A 25,605-nucleotide genomic window follows, 5' to 3' on the forward strand; every position below is an offset into this window, starting at 1 on the left:
CCACCAGCAGCAAAACGTCAACATCAACATCAACATCAACATCAACAGCACAATATGATACTTGATTTCTCCGAAGGCAAAGTAAATGTTAATAATCATTTCAATCATTTCAATCATTTCCTGTTTAGTATTACTCCGATGTGCAATGGTATCGTACAGCATAAATCATTCAAAATTAGGATGCGATAAAAAGGAAAAAAAAATGGATTGGACAGAATGAAAGGAAATGAGTGGATTGATGGATAAATGAGGTGAATGTACAGGCAGATGTTTTGCTGGTGGGACAAGTGTTGCCATGTTTAAAGGAGCAGTTCGACATTTTGGGAAATAAGGGCTAAGCATACAGACTGGAAGCAGGAAAAAAAAACCCTGGCCTGGCTCTGATCTGGCTACGAGAACTTCTAACTGGCACGTCATACCTCATTTGTTCAGTTCATACAAAAACCAAAGTGTATGAACATTAAATTGTGGTTTTACATGCAGGTGGATGCTGTAACAGCCTAGCTAGCACGATGACTAGTGCTGACAGTGAGGATGCGAGGCGACCAGAGAGGACAACAAAAACTTACACCAGGTAGCTACGTCTAAACCTACAAATAGTCATTCATAGGTTGTTTTTTTTTTTTATTTGTTTGCGGAATAATCATGAAATATAAAGTGTTACTAAGTTTTAGAGGTGCTGGCAGGCATATTTCTGAACTTTGTCCAATAAATCCAACTGAAGATTTAGATTCAGAAACTTCAAAATTTCAAAAATTTCTAAAGTTTATATTTGATCTGTCTTGACAATTGTTTCAGACAATTTAGATACTGATGTGGTCCTTACTCGTCGATGCCACTGATAGTAAAATGGTTTATAAGCTACTACGGACGTTTGTCTACTGTCTCTGGCTCCCCTGCCGGGGGCTCAGCCTGCCACCTGCTGTCAATCAAACACAGACACCAACATACATGCCCCTCCAGCAGAGGAGGAAAAGGAACATTTCTAATATATTTTTTTTCACCCTTTGAATATTAAAAAAATATTGACAATACATTTAAAAAAAACTTGCATTATTTTTGTCTTAATGTGTTTTCAGTTGGACATTGTTGGACTATTTTATTGGCTCTTGTTGGAAAAATGTAATGGGAAAAGGAGGAAACAAACAAGGGAAGAGAAAGAGGGGTGTGACATGCAACACTGTTCCCCTGCAGGAATCAGACCAGCGATGTTGCAGTTGACTGTATGTGGTGTGCACCTTAACCATCAGGCTACTGGGACATCCATACTGCTTAACTTTTACGAGAGCCAGACAGTTTGCCCCTGCTTCCAGTCCTGCTATGCTAAGCTAATCACCTCCTGGCTCAAACTCAAACTCGCACAGATATGAGAGTGTTTTCCCAAAATGTCGAACTATTCCTTTAAGCCATGAGCAGCAGCAGTCATCCGAGCAAGAACAATACAAAACACTCAAGGTTAAAGAAAACAGCAGTCACCATAGAGGGTCTGCTCAACTCTAATCAGAGAGATGAAAGATGAAGACAAGGGCGTAGATTTGACTGTGTGCTTGTCTCCTGCCTCTGATCTGACAGCGGGATTAGAAGCTGACTCTCTGGTTTATGTGGTGCAGTTACAACACACCGTAGCTGTGCTTCCTCTGTGTGGCAATCCTGTGGAAGAGCTCGACAACTGAAAAGCCCGTGTGTCTTAGCACATCCTGTACTTTCAGCACGATCAAACCACCGTCAAAGCTCACTCTGCCGGGTAGCTGTTTGTGCAGCTGGCTTTGCTGTTTTGAGTAAGACTCAGGAGTAGAACAGAGAGAGCTGATGGCTGCAACCAGCGCATGTTACTTAATACTTTAATAACCAAATCTTAAAGGGTCAAAGGTTAACGCAATGACAGCTACTACACTTTGCAGTTACATCCAGGATTTTTGAATTTGAGTCTGCTTCGCTCTCTCATGGTCTCCATCCTGTGGTCATTCTCTCAAAATTCAGCAGATTGGAGGCTGCAGCATCCACAACACTGGCTCTTTTTGACTTGAAGTCAGAGAAGAAACAGGCCACAGGAGACAGAAAGAGCCTCTGACCCTGGTCCTGATTTCTCTGTTCTTCAAAAATCAGAGTCCTCAGAGTTTGAATACGAGCCTCCATTGTTGCAACAAACCCCTTTACTACCTTGCTTGTGGTCCACTTCTCTTCTTACCGGCTTCACTCCTAATAGGTTAGCATTTCCACAGTTACTAGTTACATAAACCATGGTTATATTCCACTGAAGTTTGGCAGCTGTGTCTGTGTATTTTGTTTTCTCTAAAGTTCTGATTAGTCGTTGAAATATTCGATATTGAATTGAACCTAGTGTTAATTGATCCTAATCATTAACATGGATTGTATTTATTTATTTATGGATGCTTTATCACTGTTACAGTCTGGATGTTAAAATTTGAGTGAGTAAATAACTATTTTCAGTTTTAAAATACATTTACAGAAGAATAGCAGCTGAAACAATATGTAAGATGACTGATTATCCGACTATCTGAGATGACTGATATTAAACTGATGCACGAATCAGCGCTGCAAGGAAAAGAAACACAGGTTGACTTTTATAGCTGTGTGACACTATTGATGAAATGTGCCAGGGGACCAGCAGTAAAACCTTTGATGAGACACTAAAAAAAGGAAACTAATCATTTAACATATGATCATTTTAATGTGACCAAAAGTATTTGTATCTTATGCAAAGTAACAAAGTTTTACAAGACTTACGTGCGCCTAAAAGCTGCTCTTATGTCGAAACCTTCAGCAGCACAAGCCTCTGAGAACCAAAGTCAGTGTGACACAAGAGAATAATATTAGTGACTGAAATGATGATATTAGATCCAACGTTAGTGAGTGCCACAAACAAAGCTAGCATATAGAAAAAGTATTCCAACTATAGACCCACTCACCATGTACAGTCAAGTCAAAATTACAGCTGTCAAACTTGTCCCTGGATGAAACCTCACACCTGTAAGCTCCAGCAAAGTTTGCCTTGGCTGCGATGACGTGCATCTCAAACGTGTACGACTGCAACCACATGCATAAGAGCAAATGTGAAGACGACACAGTGAGGCGAATATATTTGATTGACAACCTTCTTACACATATGCCTCATATGTACGACATTTTATTTGTTAGTTTCAGATTTGGGATTTTTCCTTATAAAGGTTCTGTTCACCGTCTTCTTCTGAAACTCTGAGATTAAATCTGTTGGGGAAGCATGTCTTCCAGTCTCCCCATATCATCACCGCTAACGTAGCGTGCCTGTGGTTCACCGGGATGTGACTGAGGCAAGAGCTTGCAAAAATGAGGTTGAAAAGGGGCCGAACTTGCAAAACACCTTTGTTGCTTCAATGCAAAATGTTACACATTGTAGTTTTTAACTAAAAAATACATAACATGGACAGTTGTTTGTGTGCTCTGAAGCAATAAAATCACACACGTATAATGTTTTCCATGAAATGAAAATATGATTTCTTTTCTGCTAATGTCTGTGTTCCTGTTTTAATGTCTGCTGAATTAGTCTTACCTTAGTGTTGCGGTCATACGATTCCTTTAGCTGCAGGTGCTTTCCAGACTTGCTGGCGAGGTCCATCCACTTCCCTTTGAACCACTTGATGGTGGGTTTCTTCAGCAATGATTCACCATTCACTTTAGCTATAAATATGATGTTTCCACCTGTACAAAAGAATAGCTTGTCATGTCATGATTCTGATACCCATTCAGACTTTTAGGCGTTCATTTTGTTTGTTCAGTGATGACATGATCACACTGTCACGTCACGCATCATTTAGTTTATATTCTACACATTATCTCTTATGTTATACATCTCTGTGTGCATAAAGATCACTGATATTCAGCTGTTTGACAAAGTTAAAAAAAACAATATTTATCAACAATTTGTTACAAAAGTTAGATTTCAAATTAGTAAGTAGCGATGGGATAAGTGGCACACATCTTATATGATTTCACATGAATTAGAAGAATTCCTGTATTTGAAGCCGCTCACCTACAGTGACCTCTCCACTCTGGGGTTTTTCGGTGAAGAGCCCGGTCAGGTCCTGTCTGGTGTCTGGAGGCTGTCCCTCTGATGATCCAACAGATTTATTACAGAATTAAACAAGGTTTCATTCAAAAGCATGTTAGAAGTCAAAATAAGAGATAAAAATCATCTTCAGTTGATAGGAAATGTTGAAGAAAATGAATGAGAGAATGAAATAAATGTTGCATATTGCAATAAACTGTATTGTTCTTAATATTATTTTAATGTGGAAAAATGAGTGTATGACTAAAATTAGTCAGAGGTAATTAATTTAAATACACCCATGGGTTCCCAAGCCACTAGGGCTTATGAGACATTTCTTGCACTACACGCAGAGGCAAGAGAAATTCAAACTGAAACCAAAACTAGGAACATGAGATATGAACTTAACTAATTAACCATGAAATGCTTTTGCACGTTTATGGCAGCCAAATCAAACCAATGCACATTTCTGTGGCACATAAAACAAACTGGGATGTTTTGGCATGTTTGACGTTGCGAAGAAAGATATTGGTGACTGAGCAAAGGAGTGAATGAATGAATGAATGAATAAATGCGGGGACTGAGTAACTCACCCTCAGCTGGAGGAGCATCCTGTGCCGGGGCAGCGTTCTGCTCCTCTGTGGGGGCTGCTGCAGGCGGAGCAGCGGGGGCCTGTTCTGGTCCATCAGCTGGGGCCTCAGCTGGAGCTTCTGTGTTACCGTCACCACAGAGACAATGAGGCACAAGTTAGAGGTACAGTGGAAAACACCACTAACAAGTAACCCACTCCAAAAAAACAAGTAAATAGTTTGCCAAACTTTATTCAAAATTGTCTAGAAAAAAAAAGTCTTTCTTTTTTTTTGTTTTGAGTGAAACTATAACAAATAATAAAAAAAATGTTTGTGTACAAAGATACATAATAAGTGAATATCTGTTTGATATTCTTTTAAACTCCGATTTGTCTAGGTGAAAATATTCTTTGGCCAACATTTATCGCCCAAATATTTCTTATGTCTTATCATCTACGAACGGCTGACTGATTTTCCATGTGTTATCAGCTGCCTCTCATGCCAATGCTGAGCGCCAGTCAAGTGGTGGTTACTCATGAGGAAATAATGTGCTGGTGTGAGGGTCAAGGTCGCCGTACAGACAGAGTAAGGGTGGCTATGATAGGAGCCACAGACAGCTGTAGGCTGCCTCTTGTACCACACTGGGCCCATTAATCTGCTGCCTTTCTTCGAGATTTGTTTCCACTTTATCAAATCCAAACAAATGACCTCAGCAGGTCAAAATGGCAGACTAAAGGCACAAATGTTGCTCTGTGACACACACTCAGTATTCATTGCCACATACAGTGCAGTGCTTTATCGATCTGATCGAGTGCTAGACATAATAATGGTGATTAAGCGCGTGATTGTTCTGAAGTATTCAGAACCTTAAAGGAAAAGTTTGTCATTTTGGGAAATCTTCACTCTCTTGTCGACTGTTATTTAAGCATAAAGACTGGAAACAGGTAGCCTGTCAATTATGATAAGTTATAATGGTGGTCCTTAGGCAAAAAAGACCACAAGGGATTTTTTTCAATGCAGTACCACAAGTGGCCTCTGGGGAAAACCCAGAAATCCAGTCTAACTCCCACCAAGAAAGCTAATAAGCACCTTTTCCCATAATTTGAAACTAATCCTTTAAGAGCAAACACTTCTTAAAAATAGACGACATGAAGGCGTTTCAGTGATTTGTTGTTGAGCAGCTGTCAGACGGTGCAGAGCGTGAGTTTATGTGCAGAAACATCAAGTGCATGCAGTGCATCAACTTTTAGTGCCTCATTGGTTTTCTTTCCGCACTGAGTGCTCCTCTTTGCTTTGTGCTCTGTGTTGACTACGCAGAGTGCAGGTGAGCGAGCGGTGACCTCAGACGCACAGCTGCAGCATCAAAGTCTCCCACCTGGCTTTGATACGACCTTCAGCTCAAACTTGACCTTCGACCCCCCAGCAATCACTGCATAGACATTGGCATCTTCGTTGGTAATAGCTTTTATAGTGAGAGAGTGCTTCTTTCCGTCAGCTGTGATCACGTATTTGTCGCCGTTGGCAATGTCCTTTGAGTTGCACTGCCATTTTACTTTAGCGTCAGGCTTCTCGGTCTCGGCTTCAAAGACCACTGACGACCCCTCGTCTGCCTCCTGAGTCTTTGGTTTCTTGGCAAATGCTGAAACTGTAGAGGGAGGGTGGGTTCAAAATAAAAAGTAATGCTTTTGAAGGTTTTGTATACGTGTCTTCTGCTGGGGCGTAGTCAAATTATTTAGTGGAGAAAACACAGATACTGTAATTGTTTTTCTGTGTGGATATTGATGAGAACTTTGTGAGAAAAACAATTAACAGGTAGCAGTAGGCTTAGTGTTTATACCTTAAGTGTTTTGTTGAATGAAATAACAGAACCAGAATAATGTTTATTTTGTTTTTGTCGTGTTGAAGCCCAATCTTGGAATTTTTTTTCAATTCAAAGAGGCATGCCCAAAGAAAAATTGAAAGAGAAAGAGAGAGAGAACAAAGGAGAGGGGGAGAAGGGGAGGAGGATGGGGCTGTTCAGCAAAAGAAGAAGAAGGCTTACAAGCTGAGTGGAGCTGCTCATGTTGAAAAAGTGTTGTACAGTGCTGTACAGTCTACAGCACACTGGGTGGGGCTAACTGAAAACCAATGAATTTGGCTTTTCTCACTCCACGCATAATATCCCAAAGTATGAACATCTGGCTTCATAATAAGTCATCTTTTGTGTAGTTGTAGTGTTCTCTCTCATATTCTAGAGCATAAAGTTGGAGGGGAGGGACAGCCTAGAATCAGGTGTTCAATTTAGATCCATTCATTTTCATTAATCAACATTCAACTAAGACATTAGCTTGCATTCAAACTGGACAAAAGTCTGTTAGCAGTGAACCCAACAGCCTAAAGTTGAGCCACAGATGACCAGAAACACATCTGGACCACTAATAACAAACTGAACACCAGCACACAGATAGAAACAGGCATGGGCGGCGATCCTTAATGAGCGAAGAAAATCAATAGATGGTGTCGACAGTCAGTCTGAAAAGCTATTAATAGTAAGTTTAACACTCACATCAAACACCAGCTGTTGCCTTTCCTGTTGTGTGAGGCCTTTTTTCTTTTGTTAAAGTTATAAAATGTTCACAGCAACGTCATTCTCAAACACTTGGATCTTTGAAAAAAGTGATTGTAGACAACTGTAAGACCACATGTTTGGGATCAAATGTATGTAGGTGTAATTCAGAGACATATTATTTACAGGTATGAATCCTGAACATTTCAACATAGCATTGCAAAGCCGCACAGAACAAAAAAAAAATCCATGCATTGTAAGATGACCTTATGAGTTTAAATATAGGATGCATACGTATGCACTGGCCTAATAAATGAGGCTTGAAAGCTTCAGCTGCAACAGGGGCACAGGTATCATAGTTGAGGGATTAACTTGACTCTATTTTTGTGACTCTAGAGGCGCAGAAAGAATGATGTGTCCTCAGTCTGTCTGCAGCCAGCCCTCTCTGCTCTTACTGCTCTTACGACATCTCTTGTCATGTTGTCAGTCACTCACACTTGTATAAATAGATGATAAATAATAATAAATGATGGTTCACTCACAGGAAATAGCTGGTCTACTGTCAGCAACTTTGTTTAAGAACATCAAAATGACAACTATTTGTTTTGGTAAAGTTTATTGTGGCCATAAAATGAACATGGCAGACAGATGTTTATTTGGAGTCTGTTGCTTAGTGTCTCTAAACGATGGTCTAAATCTTTAATGTTGAACATTTGAACAAACTCATTCATTTTTTTGGACTTTTTCGACCTTGACAAACTCTAGATTAAAAGTAAAAAGTAAGACTTTCAAGTAAATATTCAATTCTATTATTTAGTCATGCTTTATTTTCATCATTTGCATTTTTCATCTCAATATTATATTTTAATAGTTTGATAAATTTAGTCACCTGTGCTCAGTGAACCTGAATTGGCTTTGCTTATCTGATTGCATCTCAATGTTATAATCTAATAATTTGATGAATTTATGATCTATCGCATTGTTTTAGTTACTTGCTTGTTTTAAAGGTACCCAGTGAGTTTTTGACCATTAGCAGTGCTATGGGCCACTGTTTTCATGACTGGATCGCCATCAAGCCAGTTTTTAATTTAAATTAATTATACGATGCCAAAGAGATGGTGTGGAGTTGGTTGCACCAGGATTAAATCCCACATCGCTGATATCTGATTTGTTCCCCATCATGTCCTGAAAAAGTTCCTGATAGAATGGTTTTATGGCCCCAAGATACATGCTAATGCTATATGCTTGTGTGTTAGCACTGCGCCGCTCATCTGCCAGTGTATGACAGGAGTCACCTGTAATTCATGAACCTGTATTAGCTTAATTTATTTAATTTACATTTCATCTCAATATTATAATCTAGTAATTTGATAAATTTATAATTTATCACGTTTTAGTTAGTTGGTTGTTTTAAAGGTACCCAGTGAGTTTTTGACTATTAGCAGTGCTATGAGCCATCGAGTGGGTCCCCATCAATTTTGTTTCATGCACACATGAAAGCACCTTTCATTAAAATCGCTGTTAGCAACAACACATCCTGCAGTTTTGGAATAACGTTATCATTCATTTGGAGTCGTGTTTCTGGCTGGAGAATGTAAGACCAGTATTCATTCTTTTAGCTCTGTTTTTGGTCTCCACCAATTCCTGAGAGAAATATATGGCTGTTCACTGTTTTGTTGTCAAACAATGAAAAACACTGCGTTGATTGTAAGGCGTTGATGATAATTGCGAATAATGCTACAGACTCAAGTTGGTCCTGACTGTCGGCGTCCTGAACAAAACCTTGACATTAGAGGTCAACTTGGTCATTTGGGCTACGTTGTGTCATCTGATATGTGATATATTGGGCTTCTCACTCCACAGTAACAATCTATTCACACCAAAGAGAGGAGAAAAAAAACAGTGGAAAGTCATCAGTCAAGTTGGAATCCTGTCAGGCATTTTTGGATCAGTGGTGCATTTTGTGAATGCTGTGATGCTGGAAATGTGACAGTGTCAATTTCACATCAGCCAGTGTTTCCATATGGACCATGTGATCTGTGTAACTGAGTTCCTGACAAGGCCAAAGGGTTTAGAGTAGCTGTCACACCACTGGAAAACACTTTGAACTAAGCATGGGTAATTGCATGTAGTATGTTGTGGTTTGGGCTACTGGCCACATGAGTATTGGTTCATCAGATTAACAAGCAATTTGTGTCACCTTATTAAACCATGGAATATATTTGAATCATGTGTCAAAACCATATAGCTACTTTACCTCATCTCCAACATTGTTATGACTTTATTCTAAGCTGCATTCACTGATATCTGCAGACATTTTACCCACCTCCTAAATTCATTTTTCATGCCTTGTTTGTATATAGTAAAATCTAATGATGATATATATCATCCTAGATTCCCTGTGTGGGTCCAATAGTTCAGTTCATTTTATCTTGTTATTAAAGATATTTTTAAAAGAAATTCTTGCAATTTCTCTATTTGACTGTCAGGTCATTTTTACGTTATATACCAGTTTTATACCATTATAGTATATACAGGATTGTGTTATAGGATTAAAGGAAAGATAACATAATACAAACTTTCATTTGTTGTGAACAATGTAATTAGTATATTGCTCTGCGATAAGTCAAACATTATATTACTGTTTATGATGAAAACGTTGTCGTCTCAAGTGAGTGGTTTAGTTGTGGTTTACAGTTGCTTCAGAGAGGCTTGGCAGTAACATAATGTTTTACACATATTAGCAGATCACATCGTAGGTTTCTTAGAATATGTGTCTGTTTAAGGAGAAGATCTCAAAGCAGAAGTAAACTATACTACTATTCGGCTGCAACATGTAGAGTGTAGTTAAAATACCAGGTACATAATAGACAATATGTACTGTAGGCCTTTTGATTGAGGTGAATGATGTGATGAAAATAGCCATGTGGTCTGATAACATGATTACGCTAATATCAACAAGTTTGATTTTGTAGATTTACATTTTTATGTGTTGAGGAAATGTTTTAACAACATTTTCAAAAGTAGCTGAATGAGCACTCTTACCTGCTTTTTTGACTGGTTCTGGCATCCTGAAGGATTTCCTCTCCTCCACAGCGTGACTCACTCTTCCTAAACAGTCTGCTGTCTATCTCAACCCCCGGCCTTTAATAGTTGTGACCCCCCCCCCCCCCTCCATGAACCATCCCATTTTTTTCCTAGGCCCAACACAATGTCCAAAAAACAACAACCACTACCCCTTATACACCCCATCATAGCTCATCCCATCCCAGCAGCAACCCAGCCCACAGTCACACAGTCTGACCTCGGGCTATATTTCAACTGCCCTTTCCTCCAGCACCTCGGCTGGATGATAGGTCTTGAGAGGGAGGGGAATGGATGTAAGGTTAAATTTAGAACATTGAACCAAAAAAAAGTCTCTTTGCTCTCCCCACATCTGTGCTGCACTCTGTCACCCTGTAAATGTAAGAGTAAATATGAGAGGACGCTTGAGGAGAAGAGATCCACAGTTTTGTTTTATCTGTCTGCAGGGATGAGCATGTTGAAGTCCGGGTTCATTTTGGTTCATTTTTATCTTTGTTTAGCATCTTTTGAACTGTCTTTACCCTGACAGCACAAAATCAGCTACAAGTCTGCCATTTTTATCAATCTAGTATTAAATATAAAGTATAAATACAATACAATACAATACTATACTGTACTATACTGTACTGTACTGTACTATACTGTGCTGTACTATACTATACTATACTATACTATTCTATAACTAACCATAGGCCTCCACTCTGCACAATTTGAGCCCTGCAGTTAACAGTTAAACCAGTCATCACACTGTGTGAAGTGGTTTTAGTTGACCACAACAATAACCAGTGTTGCATTCACAATTTCAAGAGCCACATTTGTTGCTTTTGGAAATGCCTAAACTATTTGACTGTTTTTTAGATATAAAAACTAAACAGGATTTCAGCAACTGCAGGACATATGTATTTCTTCAGATTTCTTCAGAAACCAGATTCAGCAGACAGTTTATGTGTTGTTTCTACTGTGTCCAGTCTTCTTAAACCTGCAATCTTCATGTGATGTGATGTATTTACTGACCCTTTCTACTAAGAATGCGTTTCTCTTACACAGTTTTATAACACATTCAGAACTCAACTGTTCCTGCCTTTTCATGGATGGAAGTGAGTGATATCGCCATCAGTTACCACAATCTGATGATCAAGTGTGCTTGTATACTCCATATACTGTGGAGCTTTTATGTAGATACTGTAATACTATTTATTGTATGAAGTAAGACAGAATATGCACGTCTAGTTAGGTTGTGTTGTGTGGTATGGTATGGTATGGTATGGTATGGCATGGCATGGCATGGCATGGTATGGTATTCTATTCTATTCTATTCAAATCAAGGCCACTTCTTTTCATCCTCTCAGCTGTTAGTTATGGGTATCAATTACTACTTGACCATTGAGGGGAGCTGTTGGCTCTTGGGACACCAGGTGCTGAGGTATTTTCATGTTGCACAATACATTTCTAGCAAGTTATTACATGGTTTATAGTGTTTTCGTCTTATGCTATGCATTATTATTTTATTTGAGGTTTTATTATATTCTATTAAATTGAGTTTAATAACTGAGTAAATAAATGTAGTTAAGTCACTTGTTTCCTATTTTTCTGTTGAAAGGGAAGTGTAATGTTGGCGACGATGACAAACATTTCACAAGTATCTCTGTATTTCTCTGACAATTCTCACGATACGCTGAAAACTGCTTTGCTGTGGAAATCATAGTTTGTAGGATACAAAAATACGGAGATAGGTTGTTATTACATGATCAATGAAAACGACAGTAGGAATGTGCAGAGCAAAACCACATAGAAATACATAGACTATTAACCTGAAAATGGCTAATGTGTCCCTCTAGGATTTGATTACACCCTCTGTGAGTATAGAGCTGGTGCCTGCAGTGTGTCAGGAAACACAGCAGATATATGTAAGAAGTGGGTGACAGGCCACTTCACCCCACCGCCCAGCATTAACCCCACAGATCCTCATTGTCACCAGTTATCTTTATAGCTGTAATGAAAGGTGAGCGTCCTCATCTGTACGCAATACAACTTCATACCATACTTACCTCTTCCTCTTTTTATCATGTGTGTTTTACCTCTGCAATGAGATGCCACTCACCAAGGATCTTTACAAAAGGTACAAAACACATACATTTATGAACAATTTATTTTTACAAGCAATTCTTAATCAGAACATACACAGTTTCATGAATTTATACAAAACATTTCTTGTCAAGTAAATAATCATGATAACAATCTCATCTCATTAATGACTTTTTTGTTTCTCCTTGATGTTTTAAATATCACATTGCAATGTAAATATTTACATAAAAGTAGTATTAACCACAGTTAAGAGAACTTATGTTTGTCCAACAGAAGAAGTCAAACAATGTGAAGTTTCAAACTATAAAATCTAAAACCACTGAACTGGTAGTTACATGTCAAGAATCAAAATTGGGACTTTTATTTTGAAAATGGTTAAAAGGACATTTCCAAACAAAATATGCACTGATATGTGTATACACCCATGTCTAAAAATGCATAGTTGGTGGTTTAAGAGTAACACCACCTAACTGCAACACCCCTTCTTTATTTCTTCTTTTGCCATTTGACTGTACAATATCAATAATAGCCATTAAAGGAACAGTTTGACATTTTGGGTTATTCACTTTCATACCAAGAGTTAGATGAGAAGAGTGGCACCACTCTCATGTCTATAGGGTCAATATGGAGTCTCTGCTGGTGTGGTGGCCACCTCACAGCGACTACAAGACTTCAGGAAGTCACTGCTCCCTGACAGTAAATAGACCAGCATATAGCTCCCAGCATAACCACACATTTTGTATGTATTATTTTGTAATATTGTACTGTATGTGTATGTCATTACATGTATGTCTCTCTGAACACTGGCATCAAATTGGACTTGCAGTTCCAATCATGGCCACCACGTAAAAATCGCAGCAATAGAAATACGGGCAGGGTTTAGAGTTCAGGTTTAACATACGTATGATGCGTATAACCCAAAGACATACATACACATAATGCTAATCTATAGTAGAGTATCCATTCACAAATCTCTACACATTTGAAAATGACAGGTGACACATTTTCATATTTGGTCCTGACTTTATTTCCATACTGCTACTTTGAAGTATTTTATTATATAGAAATTCAGACAAAAAAGGCCAAAGTGAGCTTTCTACGGCGCTTCTTCTCTGCTTTGGATGACAAGTACAAAGTGGTCTCATTACACAGAGAAAGTCTTCAGGGATTTTGTCTCTTGTTCCACACTCTTATGCTGCACTGGCTAGTATCTTCAAAGGATTGACCTCACTGTACAGCAGTAACGGGGCTATTCACAAAATGCTATTTACCAAATTAGCAAGGTTAATTATGCATCTAAGACCAGAAACTACACCTTCAATGTCACCAGATGTCATAAGTAAAGCTTGACATTTCAGTATCCCACCCGCCTACACATATGATTTTCTCTCCGGGTGACTCTTCCCCAGAACCTCATCACTGAACTGGTACGTCAGCTTCTTCTTTATCTTTTTCACCTCACCAGTTTTGCCATAGTTGCGCAAAGCACGAGCCATCTTCTGATAGGTCATTTTTTTGCGGTTTCCCTTTTGGATGCCCCAGCGATGTGCGAGAGCCTCCTTGTGTTTGGAAGAAAACTGAAATGTCCCCTTGTCTCTGTCCACCCACCAGATACTGTCCTTCATATCACCGTTCCTTAAAAGGTCCAACAGGAACTGGTACAGACGGATCTTCTTCTTATTGCCTTTTGGAAACATCAGAGAGTTGCACCATTACTAATTTTAAACTGCACTGTAATTGTATTCATTACATACAGATTTTGCTGAATATATGAAATAATACAATTCATAAAACAACTTTAAAATTCTACAACATTCAAGCCCAATTTAATTAGTCTTAGAATAGTGACACAAAGGGTAAAATATTCTTGATTGTTTTTGCTAGTGCTTTAACCAGTCTAGACCAACCATATCAGTGTATATATATATATTAATCTGAGACATTAAGCAAATTAGTAACAGAAAAAGAAGCATGAAGTGACATTACAAAACGGTGTAATGACTACGCAAGAAAACTTTTAATTCTAAGAAATACTGGCTAATGCAACCCTCCATGAGTCATCTATTAAAGCTTTAATGGTTTTAAAAATTTTCCACTTTATCTTGGTCATAGACCTAATCGATGACATATTAACTGTTGAAATACAAACAGCAGAACTGATTATTATGAAAAACAAACTTAATAGCAAAATATACCCCTGTGTATGGCCAGTCTCATTGTACACCTGTTGGATTATTTCTACGAGCCAACGTAAAAATCCTGCCTTGGAGGCAAATGCCATTGTAGATTATAATGAGCAAACAACCACTTTGTGTTTTTGTGAGGCCACTTCTGTTGAAGCTACATGAGTGTAAAAGCACTTGTGCACCCTTAAACCTCCACCATCCCAATGGGAGGGAGGCAATATTGGCCAGTAATCCAGAAAGGGGCATTGGGAGCAGCTCTCATTCTTACATGGTGAGTGAAAACCACAAATGGCAACTCACACACTGTTTAACAGACACTTTACTACCAAAGCCACACATCTTGGTTCTTGGTGGAGGGAGTTAAGGAATCACGGAGGCCAGACATGCATAATAGTTATTCTTTATGATCACATATGGACAAGCATGTGTAAAAGTGCTAAGACAAAGGCCACAGGGCTTGCTTTAGGTTCTTGAGAGTCAAGAATTTAAGGGCAAGTCCGGTGACTTGACACTTCTAGATATACCATGACCTGAATGACAGAGAGCCTTCACATGGTCGGCACAGTTGGTGTGTCTTAAAGTATCCGTGTTAACTGCTCAGTTAAGAACTGGTGTGCTCACCCACTGCACGTACAGGACAATATGATTTGGCATGTAAATCTGGTTCCTTACCCAGATCTGATGTGACATAAGAGACTCGATCCCTCAGACACTCCTCATCAGACACCTCCAGTGGGGGACTACGTTCTTCATGATCCTCATCATCAGAGCTGCGCTGGGACACATGTGGTTGATACACAGGTCGAGGGAAGAACGCTACCTACAACAAAATGGCTCAAAATAAATTTGCCTGAAATCAAAACATTTGCAATAATTTAACTTGTTGAGGATATTAGAATTCCATCCATGTGCTTCAAGGTTTTAGAAAAATACACTTTTCCTTACTGTGTGAGGGTGTTGCATCTATACTGTTGCCCATAAAGTTGGAATAATTGTTCAATACCCCTAAATTTGTTAAACCCTGAATACACAGTTTGCAAAGGTTAATTGTGGTTTAAGTTTCACTGTGATATGTTTGGAAGAGTTTGATCAATAAAGTTGAGAAGACATACACTTTATTTATCAAGACTAAATCACATTGTCACAATCATTTCATGAGAAGAGGTAAAAAAACCATTTTATTCCAACTTTATGGGCAAAAGTGCATAATCTATATTTATTCGTAAGGTCAATTAGTCCTTTTTTTTGGTTGCACAATTACGCGAAAGGAACTGAAAACTTTTGGTGTAATTATTGAATGATTTGGAATCCTGCATGACATGTTTGGGATCTGACTGGGAAAAAAGCAAACAATGATTTCATGATGAATGCACTAAAATCTTGAGATACTTGTACTTGAGTATTTAAATTTTAAGCTACTTTATACTTCTACCCCAAAACATTTCAGATGGGAATATTTTTACTTTTTACCCCTTCATATTTATAGTTACTATTTCTTACATTAGGATTTTCACATGAAGTATGACCAGCTCATAAAATATGATATGAACTGACCGGCAGTTCATGATACAGTTAAAATTATAATAACTGTGGCCCACTACAACATTTAAGTAAGGATTACATATAAAAAACTTAAGTAAATTCATTGAATACTACTATCTACTATCTCATCCTCCACTTCACATTTTCAAACCAATATCTTTGCATGCATTTTTATTCTAATTCAACCAAAATCACTCCCAAAAAACAGCCTTTACGTTGCTTCTGTAACACTTAACCTAACATCACACATATATTCTGAAGGGTGGGTGTGCACTAAACTCTTCTCACTGTAAGTGAAAGAGTGAGACAACATCTCTCTCTGCATGAGCTGTGATGTGTGGACGCTGCTATAGCTGTATGCCTGGGTGGGCAACACTTGTTAAAGTATTCATAACATCCTTTACAACAAAACGGCAAGTGGCGGGAACCTGCGTGAGAATTTCATCTGTTAACAGCAGTTTTCAAGTTCCATTCTCTTATCACGACTCAACTGATTCGCTAACACTTTGCTTTGTTTCACATACAAACACATTTTCCTCCCATAGTAAAAATGGCATTGGGTTTTTTTTTTCAAGGGGGAAATTTCACCTCTCTCAAGTAAAAAAAACATCATGTGGGCTAAAGCATGCATGCTTCATGGCTTCTTTGTAAGAGATGCAAACAGCAAAAACACAAGTTGAGCAGCTGAAATTTTGTATTTCAGTGATGTCTTATAGCTTATGGGTGCACTATTCACGACAACAGTCCTGATCAAATTGAGGTTCACCTGTAAGCAGCATGAGATGTGCATGTGAAAATTATATGAAATTAAATGCAATTTTCACTTGAAATATTTCAAATATTTCAAAGTGAAAAATCAGTAAACTATGATCTAGAATCAAGAAAAGATTTGTTCAGGTATGAACAGAAAGGTTCTCCATTGCCAAAGATTCAGAGGTTATTTGTATAATTTTTTTACTGTATGAAATTTACTTTGTTTGGTTTTTGACTTCTTCACACATGAATGTATCGTATACGCTTGTGCTTAAATGAGTGCTATGTGGAAGTAAGAGGAAATGTTGACTTGGTTTGACATACTGCACTATTAATGTCATCCAACACCAGAGATCAGTGATCTAGTTCACTGGTTCACAACTGGAAGGGTGAAACATGTACTAGTGATCCTAAGTGATCTTTTAAACTGACATCTTTAAAAAAGAAAGAAAAACCTTCACATTTAAGATTTTCTTCTGGCTCAAAGATTCACTTCCTGATTTTCGCCACACGATCTTGTAAGGCTTCCAAATGTTCTCTCTGATAAGAACGCAACCTATGAATTATTTCGAGTCCGAGGACTTCTGCAGTGAGCCAGAAGGATATTTTGGGACTTATAGATGTTGTTGGACACAATTGCAAGATCAGTAAGTGTATACAGGTCAAAAAGCACTTGTCTATTCCTTGTAATTATATTTCTAACACTGAAAAGAAATTTGATCTTTAGATTTCTGTACTTTATTTAGATATACATTTGAATTTCAATACACATAGTTGTTTGTTGTGAGCAGGTACATGCATGCTCATTATTTTACTGTATAGTACTATAGTATACTGTAGAGTGTTTTTTTTGTGTGTGTGTGTGTGTGTGTGTGTGTGTGTGTGTGTGTGTGTGTGACACAGTGACTTACTGGTTGTTGTAACACATGTGTGTGTGCCCCAAGACTTGGATCGAGCAGGTTTTCTGCATCGTATCGTATGCCGTCATGTCGTATGAGGCTGGACGGGTGGAGGGCCTGCACACTCTGTAGCTCTGTGAAGTTAGCCTCTTGGAGGTTTTCAAACTCTGCAGCGTGCACGTGAGGGTGAGAGTGGTAGTCCCAGTGATCTAAACAGAGGTGAACAACAGCATAATGGCCACAGCTTTTTGTTGTTTTCTTGCAATCACTGCTGTGCTTTTCAATGGACACTCGTACTGTGTCACTCCAAAAAAAAGAACACACAGCTTCGCACCAAAGTCATGAATATGTCTTTAAAATGATTTGATGTAGAAAAAAAACATGTTTAAACGGTTTGAGGTAACTCGTGAAAAACGCCAGACTGAATGACGATGAAAATCCATGTAACAGTACCAAGTCAAAAGTGACTGATCTTGACAAGGAGACGCTTACTCATAGTGTACATTTGCATAAAACGGGTGGAATGAGGGGAATAATAGAGAATTCAGCATGAAGCTCTTTCCTGTTTGTTGCCACACTTGCAGTGTCGCCATAGCCATTGACTTTGACGCTGTGCTCTTTTTCATGTTGTCCTTGACTATTACTATGAACATTACAGTTAGAGTTTTGAATATTTTACGCGTAACTTGAACTTAAAATACATCATATATGTTTATTTATTATAAAATGATAAATCAAACAGGATAATAATGCCATGTAACACTGTAGGATCGTTCTTTTGTACATCAATGCATGCAGGGTTTTAATTTTTATTTGTTAGGGCTAGTAGATATTTACATATCAGGCATGCATATTTTTTTTTATCATAATGACGACTAAAGCTTTCACAGTGGTTACATTTCTTTTTAAATGTCAGGAAAAAAACATTCCCCCGCCCCCCTTTTCAAATTGTTTTGGTGCAATATTCAAAACAGTTGATTTGAAGAGAAAGTAAAGCACCTCTCTTCTATCAACAAAACCCCATGGGGCGAAAGTTGTTCTATGTCTGTAGTTGTAGCGGCCAAAAGAAATGGCATCTGTTTCCTGTGTTCCATACACCCTAATGTGGTGCACTCCAGCTGCACACACTGCAGGCTTTTTATGTACAATATACCAGAAAAGACAGTGTCAACACATCAGATCATAGTTAGTCCAAGACTAAAATGAAATTATTTTCTTCTGATGAAAATTCAGAGCACTGAATGGAAAACAAGATTCATGTAATTTGACCCCAAAACCGTCATCATTCCTTTGCATTTTCAAATGTTTTTACGTTAAACATCACTCATTATAATTTAATAGGATGTAAAACTCAAGCAAAACTCACCTGCCTGGATATCTGTGTCAAGGACATACGGATTATAATATTCTGCAATTTGGTGTCTGTAGATCTCGGGATCGTACATTTCTTCTGAGTGCTGCAAAAGCAAATAAGAATATTTTCAGCCACAAAATACCATGGAAGAGAATGATGCGTTTGGTCATCAACAGCTAATCCTTTAAATGTAATAATAATGCTTACTGTCTGACCTTTGTAAAATGTTCATATTGTCTTTAAGTATGTTTAAGTTTGGAAACTGAGGCATTAGTAATATCTGTGTTATAATAATGAGATTTTTTTTCTCGCCACTGCTGTTCTGAAACTCTTAAGGACTTTTGAGTTTCATTTTCATGTTGCCCGTAGTATAAAAGACTCTTGTAAGACTCTTACTCCTGCATTCAAATCGTGGTAGACTCACATTAAGTGATTTAATTTGAAATAATACATGTTGTCCGTCCTATTTTTATTTCTACTTCTTAACGTGTTTCTGTTTAAAGCTGCATTAGAAACAAATTACTCAAGGAGCTGTTTTAAGCCCCAGATGCTCTAAAGTCTCCTGCTGAGAGTTCAGATGATAATAAAATAAATGATACTTACAGGCGGGATGAGGTAGCTCTCCATTCTGTACGGATGCAACATGGAGACCTCTTCTCCAACAGACCGGCTCTGAGATGCTTTGCTGACAAAACACTCTCACAACCTTTCAAAACTTTTGCGGCACCATTGCACAATGTTTCAAAATTTCCTCTCACTCAACGAAAACCAAAAAATCTCTCTCTCTCTTATTGTATAGCATACACCTATCACCTTAAATTATCTCAAAGGCCTTCAGCTGTGTCAAATAAAATGAAATAAACACGGCCCGCTGTTTGACTGTAAAATGAAAAAGGAACTTTTGACTTCTTTAGAATTTCTGTGGGTGGGAGCAACAGAGTGTGTCTGCTAAAGGTTCCTGGCCATTGATGATTTGTCAGGGGAGACCATGAAACTCCACATTTATCAGGGTCTTTATACTGTCCCCTCCCTCAGCAGCCAATCACCATCAAAGGTTTTCCTCACTGTCTGTTTCTACCCCCCCAAAATGTGACAGGGAATAATGAATTACTGAATGTTTAGTATGTTAAGTTTAGTTGATTATGTCAATTTCCTGTGCTTTTAAAATATTATATAAATTGTTAAAAAAAAATATTACATAAAATATTCTTTTGTCTTAACAGCAATGGAGTAATTTTGTAAAAGCTGTGATTGTTGGGTAGCATTTTGCATATATAAACAGTGTATAAGCAGTTAAAACATTTTCAGATAAATTGTCACCAAATTCAATATCATTCTTATAATAACAAATTGACCACTAATTGCATGATAGTAATATAATAATATATAATAGTGTGTTAAAGTATGTAATAGAATAATGTATATTTTTAGACCAGTAATCAGAGGAATCTGAATTAAAATAAGCTTAATTAACCATTAAATATTCAATGATTCTAGAAAGTCATATTTTGATGAAAAGACAAAGACTGTGAAAATGACAATGTACTCTAACAATGGATATGGTTTTTAGCAAAGCTGTGTGCGTAGCGTGAGTGTCACACTGTGTGAGTGCAAACCTGAAACTGACAGACTGAAAGTGTACGCTGTAACAAAATGACTGAAACATGTTGTTTGGTGATGTAAACAGAAGTTTGTTGGGGAAGAATTTCGACAACACGCATGCCCTGACCCATCCACAACTGTCCACACACAAAGACAGCTGGAAGATAAGATGAAGGTGCAGTAGCTGTGTTGTAACCACACTGAGGTAAAGGGAGATTATAATTATCACGAAGAGGAGATACTGTTAGAACAACTCCTGGGGGAGGAATTGAGTCCCTCTGCTGCAAAACAATAATGACCAGCCAAGTAACTGTTAACGTCTGGTTTGGTTCAGTGATGCTTTGTTATGCAATATATTATGGCCAATAATTTCTCTACTGCATAGCAGATAAGGCATTGGGGCAAAATAAATGTTAGATATGCTGGTTACCAGTTTCTGAACATATCATGCAAACTGTAACAACTGAAGATAGTGCAGATTTCACAGATATCTAGATAACAAATGAATAGTACAGTGCAGCACAAATCTGAGTGTATATTGTTAGCACTGCCTGTTTAAGAGGAAGACTGCAGCAATGTGATAAGACAATGCACTGAAAATACTACTTTCTGTAAGATCAAAAATACTGAGGTCAGTATTTCGGTCGGTATGTTTATTCCAGTGGGTGTTAGGATCTCAGCAACACATTTAAGACATGGTCACATCCTCTTTACGCATACGGTTTGCATAGTCAGGTACATTATTCACACAGGAAGACTTATGAAGAAGCTGCAGCAAATAAATTGTGAAAATTGGAAATTGGAAAATTGTCGTTGAAAATATTGACAAATAGTTGGACTGTGTGCAAATTTATCTTCAGCATTTATCGTATTATTCACATCCCATATTGTTTGGTTTAGTCGTAAAAGTGTAACGTTAAATGTCTGGTGTCATTTGGTTTAAAAGCTTGTTTTCTTTCTTAACGAAAGACCATAATCGTTTGAGTCTCTGTTTGGGGAGCTGGTGAAAACCACACAGACTGTAGCCACCCCAGACCGGCCTCATCTTAATCACAGCTGGCTGAGCAAAACTGATGACATATACAGTAGCATTTTCCGAGAGTATTAATACACAGAGTGAGCTGCAGCAAGCCAAGCACTATTTCCATCACAACTATTTTCAGTGAAGCCAAAAGATAAAGCTTTATCCTCTTTTTTCAATGATTTTTTTGTTCATGTTGAGCGAGAAAATCACTGAGGAGCGACGCTCTATGCCTAACCTAAACTCTGTTAATGTTTACGTATGTAAAAATACAACTTCAAGTTAAGACACAAAGTGCATATTGATAATTTAATGATAAGGTATTTGCTAACATTCAGTTAAAACTGAGGTTTTAGTTGATGTAGAGTATTGATGAGTGTTACATTTTTACTAACACCAACACACTTGTGAAATTCAACTGATTATTAATTGTCAAAAGTTGAGTGTTATCATGCTCAAAGGTTATATCAGTAAAAGTAGTATGTAAGTAAGTAAGTAGAATGGCCCATTTTGAGAATAACATTCATTACATTGTTGGATTGTAATCATTGATGTATTATCGTGAACATCACGTGAATATTGCAGCTGGTACAAGTGGATATTATTTTAATTTTCTATCCTCTCTGATCTACAATTGTACCTCCTCACTGATGATATTTTGCAGGAATAATCTGGTAAATGGCATTAAAATAAATGTAGTCGAGTAAAAAGTAGAATAATTCCCTCTGGAATATAGCAGAGAAGAAGTATAGCGTTGCCTGCAGGCATGTATTGTCTATGTTGCTTATCGTTAAGCGTCACTGGGTGAGAGGCGAAGTACATCCGGGACTGATCGCCAATCAATCACAGAGCTGACACATGTAGAGACAGACAACCATTCACGCTCAAGCTCACACCTACGGGCAATTTAGAGTCACCAATAAACCTAACCTGCATGTCTTTGGACTGCGGGATGAAGTTGGAGTAGCCGGAGAAAACCCATGCAAACAAAACACACACTGTCGATCATTGGGCCTCATTTTATCATCAGTGTTTTGGTCCTCTAATCTGTATCGGGTAAAATTCATTCAGTCAAACACTACTGGCACCAGTGTTCATGCACAGTGATCCAACACATCTGCCTATAACACTTTTTGCAGCAGAGGTGAAAATAAAAATACATGTATGATGTTATGCAGTGGTGCTGAGGTGTTGCCTCTGTGTGCGTGTTTCTGGCATATCAGACCTTCACACACTCTAAAAGTACAAAAATAACTTCACAGTGCATAGTACTTCATTTTAGAGTTTAAATCTATCTAATTTAAGTGATATCCAGCTCTCTTGTTACTGTATCAACTTATCTCCCAGCTAGACATCAGCACTGATGTACATTGACCTTGGCTGTATGAATCTAAAAGAACTGTTTTATTCTCAGTCTGTTGTGGCCTTGTGGCCTGAGAGACAAAGTGCACACAGCATACGCACATGCACACCAACAGTGACATATTATTGAATGAGGAACTGGGAACTCGTCTTTGAGATTCAGTTCCTTGAAGGCTGCCTTTAAATGAATGCATTTACGTGTCATATGGTCAGGATGATCCAGACCTCTATAGGGGCTGCTTGTTTGTTGCTGCATTTTTCCTTAGATTTGTATGTGACTTAAAGACCAAGTAGTTTAATCCACTGTTCTGTAACTTCTTTAACCAATCCGCTATGCAAGCCGTTTTTCTATAATATGCTATATGGACAGCTGAAGTGTCAGTGTCATAAGACATGTCATTGCTGTGGTGTAGTTGAAACTACTGTGTGTCATCCTCTGTAAGAAATAGCAGCCAAGATTTTCAACTGTGTAAAGGTTAAAGAGTTAAAGAGCCACAGTTAAAGAATGTTAATGTCAGTGTACAGTCTAGACATAGCTCTGTATGCAGCTGACATAACTGCCAACTTAAAGTTGTGACATGAGTGACATTATGAAACATTAGAAACAGGGAATAAGAAACATTAGAAACGGAATAAGTCATGTAACACTTTTGGTTTTATTAAAAACAAAATAATTTCCGTAAAACTCAGTGCAGTGTTGCTACAGTTTTTCTTTTGCACGTTCTGGTGGCAGATTGCGACATCATAAAAACACCATTTCCCAGACAGATCACATGCTGCGTACTGTTTTTCCAAAACGTTTCTCCACATTTGTCATGTGCATATGAATTTACCGTGACCATATCACTGTTACTGCTTTCAGTGACTTTAGCTAGCTAATATTGTCCTATCTTGTGTGACCATTTCATTAGTGTGTAATGCAATTCAATACAACAGCTGAGCCATAAATTCTACTTTTATGAAGATAATGTAAATTTGTAATAGTACAATGCTACTTAAGCATTAATGCATCAGTAATCAGCCATGTTTCTGCATTAAATACTTTTACTTGTAGTAGATAGTAGATTAACCACATTTTGCCAATAATACCAATACTAATTTATTTTCATTTCTTTCTATTTTATAAGTTACATTCTATGTAACTTTTTCTCCAGAACAGAAACTGCGGCAACAAATTTCAGTTATGGCATAACATCATCTAATAATAACGCAAGTAGAGGTCATCAAACTGCATCAACAGCAATGTCCATATAAAGATGGCAAACATTAGTTAACGTTAGCCACCACACTGATCAAGTTGCAGCAGAAATCCCTGAATGTGTTGAAATGAGCAAAGGTGAAATTTATTGCTTAGAAATTCAACTTTGTAAGTGGAAGAAGGTGTCATTTCTCATTAAAAACGTTATCTAATCTTGCTTTAAGTAACGTTTCCAAAGCTGGACTTTTACTTGTGATGTGTTGTGTGTTTTTACAGGGTGGTATTGTCACTTAGTAGCTTACTGCTTATGAACAGTTTGACCTTTTGGGAAATGAACTCATTCGCTCTCTTGCCAAGACCTATATGAAAAGATCGATAACAGTGTGATGTCTGTAAAATGAAACTATAACTAGCAGCATGCTAGCTTAGCTTAGCTTATCTTAGCTTAGCTTAGCACAAAGACTGGAAACAGTTGCGAGAAACAGCAAGCCTGGCTCTGTCGAGGGTAACAAAATCCACCAACCAGCACATCTAAAGCTCACAAATTAACATGTTTTGCCTCTTTTGTTTAATTTGTACAAATGTAAAAATGGTAAATTGGGCTTTTGAGCCAGACTATTTCTTGGCCAAGGGCACACGATGGATTTAATCACCTTGGAACCATGGTAGCCGTTTCGCCTATTTTTAGTCTTTTTGCTAAAATATGATAACAAAGCAATACGAAACAGCGCCTACGGCTTGGAAAACAATTAAAGGGCTATTACACTGATTGCCTTACACTGACCAGGTGTTCATGTCTGACTGAATTAGCTACTTTTGTCCTATAAAAACAACATTATCCAATGAAATACATTGTCTAAAATAAAGTCCCCAGCATTACTATATTTGTTTTCAAGTCTAAGTAACACATTGTGAACGTATGACCTGCAGCAGCTCTGACCAAGTACTGCTTTCTGGTTTAGCCCCACGACAGGGTGTAACTGAGCACTTCACAGTTTTCCGTCCGAATGCAGTCACAAGATAAATATCTCTGATGGCTAAAGCCCACACAAGCACACAAACAGTTACATTGGCACCTCTTAATAACACTCACTCACATAGTTTGGCCCCTCGAGTATTTGGGCCTGCTGCATGGAGGTGTCAATGTTCTCATCACTATCTTTGAATGCACTTATTTTTGAAGGCTACTATTTGTTTGCTGGTTTTCAAATTGTACTGTTGCTGGTGCTGATACAGCTTACTGTACTTTCATTCAAAACACGGGTATTAAAAAATGAAACACATCTGTTATTTACTGTAGTCTGGCCGATCAACTTTTAGCAAGCACAGTGTATTTATTGTGCTACTATACATATTTTTT

At 37.9% G+C, this 25,605-nt stretch overlaps 2 protein-coding genes across 2 annotated transcripts in view; both read right to left on the reverse strand.

Moving 5' to 3' along the window:
• The window catches only part of mybpc3 (myosin binding protein C3), a 31,476-nt gene extending 21,247 nt beyond the window's left edge, over positions 1-10,229 (reverse strand). Inside the window, 7 exon segments of the mRNA XM_070831970.1 lie at positions 2,749-2,797; positions 2,931-3,048; positions 3,551-3,699; positions 4,031-4,108; positions 4,639-4,755; positions 5,990-6,259; positions 10,205-10,229. Of these exon segments, the coding sequence (XP_070688071.1) occupies positions 2,749-2,797; positions 2,931-3,048; positions 3,551-3,699; positions 4,031-4,108; positions 4,639-4,755; positions 5,990-6,259; positions 10,205-10,229 (806 nt within the window).
• Positions 10,230-12,374: 2,145 nt separating this feature from the next.
• spi1b (Spi-1 proto-oncogene b) lies at positions 12,375-20,027 on the reverse strand. Its single transcript, XM_070833507.1, has 5 exons — positions 19,666-20,027; positions 19,075-19,165; positions 17,721-17,917; positions 15,187-15,334; positions 12,375-14,012 (listed from the first exon to the last, which is right to left on the reverse strand). The coding sequence occupies exons 1-5, from the start codon at positions 19,705-19,707 to the stop codon at positions 13,699-13,701; spliced, it is 792 nt and encodes a 263-aa protein (XP_070689608.1). The 5' UTR covers positions 19,708-20,027; the 3' UTR covers positions 12,375-13,698.
• Between the last annotated feature and the right edge of the window lie 5,578 nt (positions 20,028-25,605).

Source organism: Pempheris klunzingeri, chromosome 1 (genome assembly GCF_042242105.1).
Source record: "Pempheris klunzingeri isolate RE-2024b chromosome 1, fPemKlu1.hap1, whole genome shotgun sequence".
Taxonomy (NCBI): domain Eukaryota; kingdom Metazoa; phylum Chordata; class Actinopteri; order Acropomatiformes; family Pempheridae; genus Pempheris; species Pempheris klunzingeri.

Excerpts from the sequence above, each read along its gene's own strand:
- spi1b (XM_070833507.1), bottom strand. The coding sequence starts at position 19,707 with ATGTTGCATCCGTACAGAATGGAGAGCTACCTCATCCCGCCT. Across the intron at positions 19,166-19,665 it reads AGAGCTACCTCATCCCGCCT|CACTCAGAAGAAATGTACGA; the intron begins GTAAGTATCATT and ends TTGCTTTTGCAG. Across the intron at positions 15,335-17,720 it reads CACATGTGTTACAACAACCA|GTAGCGTTCTTCCCTCGACC; the intron begins GTAAGTCACTGT and ends ATTTTGTTGTAG.